The sequence below is a fragment of the Neomonachus schauinslandi genome, chromosome 16 (genome assembly GCF_002201575.2).
Source record: "Neomonachus schauinslandi chromosome 16, ASM220157v2, whole genome shotgun sequence".
In the NCBI taxonomy this organism is placed as follows: domain Eukaryota; kingdom Metazoa; phylum Chordata; class Mammalia; order Carnivora; family Phocidae; genus Neomonachus; species Neomonachus schauinslandi.
The window spans coordinates 47,927,538-47,935,267 of NC_058418.1; the positions used below are offsets into that span (position 1 = coordinate 47,927,538).

Here is a 7,730-nt window from a genome sequence, read left to right on the forward strand (position 1 = left end):
ATAGTTTCTAGTTCTAATTAAAGCTTTCAGAGCTTTGGAGAAAAGCTCACTTTTGTGAACTCACATCATCGGGAAATATACTATCCTTTCATTTTCTACATGATAAATTAATTTCCAGTTAGCTTTCCCATCTTGCTAGAAGGGAGAGGAGTGCTGATATGTCCCTTGTAGACCTATTTTCGCTTGGGTTTGGTTACGGTTCATGGATGTTCCAGATTGGTGGACATGGTAATTACAGAGAGGAGGTCATGTTTGTCAGAAAAATACGCTTCTTCGTTCAGAAGGATTCCGCAAACCTGTCTGCTTGCTAATGCCCGTGGTGCTACCAGAGGCTGTATGCAGCTTTCTCAGTGAAGGGAGTACAGAAGGTAACCACTGCCCACGGGAAGGTTAAAACCTCCTGTTTTCTCCTTCCTCTTGCATTAATATTGTCCCAGACAGGACAATTTCATTGTTCACTGTCCTTTAAGTTGCACTGATTCTGCATCAAAAGAAGAGAGGCCTGGACCAGGTTCTGAGAAGGACTTCTTTCTGAAACTGAGGCCCTGGTGAGCTTTGTAGCATATGGAACACAGCCTGAAAATCATCTTCACTGAAGCACAGTTGGGGTCCTGGAGGGTTCTCTTTCTGTGGATTAGGACTCAGAAAAGGTACCTTTTCCTGAAGGTCTGTGGATAACAGGAGCTGACATAAGGCCTGAGGTTTCTACACATTGCTGGTGCGGTTGGCTGAGGGAATGGGATGGTTCTCCAGTTGATGGTGTGCTGCAGCCATGTGTGTCTTAGTGTGTCCCTTCTCGAGGATCCCATTTTGCAGTCAGAGCCTGGCAGACCTCGTCCCACCGCTGCAGAATGTAAGGTATGTCCACCTGCTGCAGATCCTGCAGCTGGTCTTCTTGGTGCTCAGGATGAGGCTCACAATAGCCCTTCAACTGCAGTACTCCTGTGCCAGTCTGTTCTTCGTGATTCTGGCATTTTTCTTGGTTTGGGAGCCAGAAAGGAGTCGGAGTATCTGAGAGGTCCCCTCCTGAAGTTGAGGGTATTGGCAGGTGATTCCTAAGGGTCTGAGGAGAGACAGAATTCTCTCCTCTCTGCATAGCCTGCATGGGCTGCACCATCATGACACTTGGTTCTTGGCTCACACAAGGGACAGAGGACTCATAGGATGGGAGAGGAGCAGGGAGAAATGTTTGGTTCCTGCTGAAAGAATCGAGGAAGCAAAATGATGAGACCTGCCCAGGGGAGTGGACAGATTAATTTGGTGTTGCTGAGCTGTCAGACCTGGTCTTCCGTTTGGGCCATCTGCCAAAGAATTCACGGACTCATTTCTGCTCTGCTGTGGGTATAGGGATCTTTGGTTCTGAAACCACATCTATGTGAAGAAAAAAGAGAAGGGGATGTCATAAGACATGTGACTGTGGCTCTTTCTCGTACTGCGTAAAGCAAAGGGGCTATTAATACATGCCCCAATATCAGAAATATAAACATATGTGTGAAATACATTACTCTGATTTATGTGTTTAGTATGTATATGTATAAATAGGTATGTACAAATATGTGTGTATACATATACAAACATAAATTGAGGTCACAGCACACTCAGCAATCAACTACAGAGGAATTGAAACTGGCTGAAAAGGCATATGATCTAGATTCCTCCCTTTAATTTCAACAGTGGATTAGAAACAGATTTTCTTGACCAGGTTGACATTTTTCTTTTTGCCAACGTGTGCAAAGAATCCCTATCTTACATGCACATGTGTAAATCTGATCAAGGATTAATGAGTGCAGGCCTTTGGAGGGTTTCTGTGCTGATAAACCATAGTGCTACTTAGTCATGAGCATTTAACACATACTAAACTACTGTCCCCATAACTTTAGAAGGTACCCAATGGAAGTGACTTTGTTCTCCCAACTGGAGGACATTTGAGTAAGTATATAGAGTTTTGGGGGTGTCACAAATTGGGGGAGGTAGGTGGGCGGGGTATCTAGTTGGTAGAGGCCAAGAGTGCTGAAAAATACCTACTAGGCACAGGACAGCCTCACAAGAAAGGAATTATCTGTACCAAAATAACAGTTCCAAGCTGTAGAAAACCTGACGGGGTTCTCAAAATAGGTATTAACTTTCACATTTCCCCACATTTTTGCTGCTGGTGATTTTAAATGGGTATACCACTGACAGAATTCTTCATTTTGCAGGAGTGTGACTTGCAATGCTAGATGCTTACCATCCCATACCTTTACGTAACCTCGATGATTGGGATAATCCAGTACAGGTCAAAGTTTTTCAGCAACCCATTGGGGGAAATACCACAGGTAGAACATATTTCATGTCACAGACACAGAACTTACTTGAATTCTTGGTTCCTGAATGCCTGTTTTTTTTAGCCAGTTTTTTCCTGGTTGTAATATCAAGGAATCGGTTCCTCTCAAAGGCTTGAAGTAGGACGTGTGATTGAGATCTTGTGATGGATGTCCAGTCTTGTCTGGCTGCTTTTGGTAAGTATTCTAAAGGAGAACATGGGAACAGAAGATGTCTTTTAGAACAGTTTTCATGTTTGAACTAGAAACTTGGGAAGATCATGCTGATTACACTTATTCTTCTTGAATCCCTGATGGTGACAGAAGAGGATGCCACCCTGCTTAGAGCAGCTGGACCAAAAGGCCCAGAGCCTTGCTTGCTAAGAACCTGCCTGTCCTAGCCAGCTGTGGGACCATGCTTATATTTCTTACACTAGGGTGCCCAGAGCAAGCTGTAAATGCCTCTCAAGATAATGATTTTTTGTCAAGAAGATGGGCACAACGTGCTGAGTTGTTTGCACTTTCACCGGGACCTACTGAAGAAATGCATTTGTACCAGTGGTTTCTTACCTTGAGTCCAAGGCTGATGATGGTGTTGTCCTTGGGTTTCGTCTTTTCCTAAGGAGCGTCCAAATTCCAATTGTCTCTGTTTCGATCTGTGGTTTTTAAACCAAATCTAAGTGGGAGAAGAAGATGTGAAAGTTGTGTAATTCAGTCTGTGTCAGACCAAATATCAATGCAATTAAAATTGATTTGATCAACTGCCATTGCGGTAATATCCATAAGAAAAAGGTGATGTATTATCCTAGGAGTTATATTACTATTAGCATACAATTCAGTACAGCATTTCTTCTATCGTTGTTATGATATCTCAAGAAAAATTCCCTGATTTAAGAGACACTCGCCGTTCAATCGAAGGAGACCAATATTTCTTTTTCTCCGTCTCCCACCTCTCTCTCATAACAGGTCTTCAATGTGTGAATGTCTTTTCTTGGCCTATCGTCTCTGTATAAGAAATACCATTTTATAATGTATAATACATACAGCATTGATTGTGGAAAAGAATTTCCTTTTTTTTTAAGAAAAAAGAATTTCCTTTTTTTTTAAAGTATGTGAGCAGGGGGTAGGGAGGGGCAGAGGGAGAGAATCTTTTTTTTTCAGATTTATTTATTTTAGAGACTGCGAGCTGGGGGGAGGGGCAGTGGGAGAGGGGGAGTAGCAGACTCCTTACTGAGTGTGGAGCCCTACTTGGGGCTCCATCTCACAACCCTGAGATCATGTCTTGAGCTGAAATCAAGAGTTGGACAGTTAACTGACTGAGCCAGCCAACCGCCCCAAGAATATCTTTAAATGGTGAGTAAATTAGCAACAGTTGAGCTGTACTAACACTCATCAATATTCCCTCTTTTCCTATAATCAGCAATAGATAAGGAGACTCCTGGACCCTGTACACCTTGCTGTGAAACTCTTGTCATGAATATAACTCGTTGAACTTCTTGTTTCCTCATTTTTGGAGTTGGATTTGCAGTGTACTTTCTAACTTTTTGAGTGTTTTATTTTGATAATTTGTGATAAGATTTAGGGTGTTAATGACTACCAATATTTAACAAATCACTCTTTTATCCAGGCATTGTGCTAAAAGGTTATCTCTGCTCTAAATTAATTAAAATATTTTCAGGTAAGTCTTAAGCACATCACCAGATATTCCCATAGGATGCCCTTTTATTACTGGGCTTTGAGTAAACTGTGTTTTTACACCCAGAACAAATGAATGAAGAGTAAGGAAAAATTTCTCCCCAGCATCCCTCAGACTAAGGACCTTATAGCCAATGGCTAATGGGAGACTCTATATAGACACAAAAATCTGAACTTATTATTTTCTTCTAGGAGCACATTTTTACTGATCTTCATTGCTTTAAATGCTGTCTCACCTGGTATAGTTGTATTGTTTACAATTATCGCCTTGCTAACTGAAGAAATCCAGCTTCATTTCATTTTCACATCAGTAGCTCTATTCAAGTAATACAATATGGGATTTTACTTCATATACTTCTGTGTGTGAATCACACTTCAGGTATTTAAAAAAAAACTAGCCTGAAAATTGGGAACATATGTGAGTTCTTGTCCCACAGTTTCCTCATAATCACGTATTAATCCTCATTTTGCAGTATATATCAATATTTTTTTAAAGATTTTTAATTTTTAAGTAATCTCTACACTCAACGTGGGACTTGAACTCACAGCCCTGTGATCAAACATTGCTTGCTCTACCAACTGAGCCAGCAAGGTGCCCCAGTACATATCAATACTTAATGATAACTTATTAACATAGTGTTATAATTTCCTAAATTACCTAATCTTAAAAATTGATTTATCTCCTATTGGGAGAGCCTGGACCAGTGTATTCTCTTCTCATTAGTGAATATACCCAACCAATATTTCCACAATTGGTAAAACAGTTCTTGTTTTTAATATACAACAATAAAAACTTTCTGAGCAACATACCTGACATAAGAATTGCCTGGGGGCGCTTGGGTGGTTCAGGTTAAGTGTCTGCCTTCGGCTCAGGTCATGATCCTGGGGCCCTGGGATCGAGCCCCACCTCAGGCTCCCTGCTCCACGGGAAGCCTGCTTCTCCCTTTCTCACGCCCCCTGCTTGTGTTCCCTCTCTCACTGTGTCTCTGTCAAATAAAATCTTAAAAAAAAAAAAAAAGAATTGCCTGAAAATCCTGAGCCCAGCCTTTCTCTTTACCTTGAATCTGACAGATAGTGAAATAGAAACCTAATGCTTACCTGAATTTTGGCCTCCGGAATGCCAATTTCCTTGGCCCATTGTTTCCTGGTAGCTCTATCAGGGTAAGGGTTTTGTTTAAACCATTCTTGGAGGATATCCTTTTGACTCTGGTTGTAAACAATCCTGCCTTGCCAGGTTTCTTTTTGTAGTATGCCTGATGAAGAGAAAATGGGAAGAGGGGTATGGAAGATAAGTTTATGGATTAAAAACTCCATGTAAACATAAGTTTACATGACATGTAAACCTTACTATCAATGATGGACATAAACATAAGTCTTAACTTTTTTTTTCCAGGTTGAAACCTGTAGGTTTAACAATGATTCTATATTTTTACTTTAGTGGTACAGCTACTAAAGTCATGCTAAATTGGAGACATATAAGTAAAATATGTGTGTATAATAGAAAAAAATTACAATCTGTGATCTGAGTTACTGAAAATCCGTAAAATTAAATGCAGAGAAAATAGGAAGCAATAGGAGCTAGGAAAATTAATGGAAATAAACAAGTAAGACCTTAAAAAACGGAGATAAAATACACAGTAACTGGTACTTTGTGATAAAATACATTTTAATATAAAATACTAGGTATTCCATATATATATGTTTTCTCCATTTACAGTGTCAACTTTAGAACTTTTGACAACGCACTTGTGAGACTTATGGCTATTATCTTAAATTTGAAGTTCCAGTCTCCAACTTTTTTTTTTTTAAGATTTTATTTATTTATTTGACAGAGAGAGATAGTGAGAGAAGGAACACAAGCAGGGGGAGTGGGAGAGGGAGAAGCAGGCTTCCCCCGGAGCAGGGAGCCCGATGCCATGACTCCTGGGATCATGACCTGAGCCGAAGGTAGACGCTTAATGACTGAGCCACCCAGGTGCCCCCCAGTCTCCAACTTTAAAGCACCCATCAATCCTAATACAACTTATGGATGCAAACAGCTCCTGCTCGCAACAATTTGCCCCTCTAATCATGATTGTGATTTTTAACTTTTATAAACTCTGGAAAATAAAGCATGTGGCATTATCAAAGAGAGCAAAATGCAGACGAAAACTTACTGTTTTCAGTGCTGTTCAAATCCATCTTGGGAAGAGCTTCCTGGTTCCGACAGAGGTGAGTGGGCAACCGAGCAGCAGTTCAAGACACTGGGCTTATCAACACCCAGGGTGATCCACCCATTTCTTAAATACCCTTCTATTTAATCCCTTCATTAAATGTTTAACACTTTTATTTTATTTTTTTAAAGATTTTATTTATTTATTTGAGAGAGAGAGAATGAGAGACAGAGAGCATGAGAGGGAGGAGGGTCAGAGGGAGAAGCAGACTCCCTGCCGAGCAGGGAGCCCGATGTGGGACTCGATCCTGGGACTCCAGGATCATGACCTGAGCCGAAGGCAGTCGCTTAACCAACTGAGCCACCCAGGCGCCCTGTTTAACACTTTTAGAAAGAAACTTGAAGTAATCAGATTAAGTACAGATTCTACCAGGCAATTTTACCTCTATCCTAATGTCTTTCCAAATCTGACTTAGAATCTGTGCTCTCTAGTTTACACACACACACATAGATACATTTATAAATGTTTTGGTACTCTTGCTTTTTGATTATTTTGGCTTGATATAATATTGTGTGGATATACATACTTCACTTTATATTTTTCCTCAGTTCTTACTGAAACACTTTTTAAAAAAGATTTTATTTGAGAGAGCACGAGTGGAGGGGGAGAGGGGCAGAGGGAGAGGGAGAAGCAGGCTCCCCACTGAGCAGGGAGCCCGATGCGGGGCTCAATCCCAGGACCCTGGGATCACGACCTGAGCCACAGGCAGACGCTTAACCAACTGAGCCACCCAGGTGCCCTTGAAACACATTTCTTTCCATCGCTGACAGTAAGGTTTACATGTCATCTTGGCTAGTCTATACTCCATAGTTATTCAAAAAAACACGAATCTAGGTTTCAAGGTATTTTGCCGATTGATTAAATTACATGATCAGTTGGATTTAAGTAGATTATCCTTGATTATCCGGGTGGGGCTGATACAATCATGGAAAATTTTTTTTTTTAGATTTTTATTTTATTTATTTGACAGGGAATACAAGCAGGGGGAGTGGGAGAGGGAGAAGCAGGCTCCCCACTGAGCAGGGAGCCCGATGGGCTCAATCCCAGGACCCTGGGATCATGACCTGAGCCAAAGGCAGATGCTTAGCGACTGAGCCACCCAGGCGCCCCAGTAATGGAAAAGTCTTCAGAGCAAAGCTGGGCATTCCTGGAGGAAAAGAAATCACAGCTGAGGACAGCAGCTTCATTGCCCCGTGAGAGAGTTTCAGCCCTCCATAGGATCTGACCCAGAAATTTCGTTCTTGCATATCCAGGTGCTACAATTGTATAAGCCAATAATAGCAAATGTGTTTATGTATATGTATATATACATACGCGTACATGTGTATGTATAATTTCACTGGTTTCCTGTGAGTTCAGATGCTACTGCTCTCTATCTCTGGTTGAGGCTAAATGATACAAATGTTAGCCCTGGAGGCAGTTCTCTAAGAACAGACTTATAGATAGATATTTGTATATATTACACATAATTTAAATATATATAAATACAATAGGTATTTGGGTCACCTGACCAGAATCAAAA

The 7,730-nt window shown here is 40.9% G+C and overlaps 1 protein-coding gene across 1 annotated transcript; it reads right to left on the reverse strand.

Moving 5' to 3' along the window:
- Positions 1-781: 781 nt before the first annotated feature.
- Positions 782-6,176, reverse strand: DUXB (double homeobox B). The gene is given in 7 exon segments (XM_021705375.1): positions 782-1,192; positions 1,195-1,371; positions 2,352-2,384; positions 2,386-2,507; positions 2,871-2,976; positions 5,094-5,248; positions 6,152-6,176. Coding segments are annotated over 7 exon segments (1,029 nt in total).
- Positions 6,177-7,730: the final 1,554 nt, after the last annotated feature.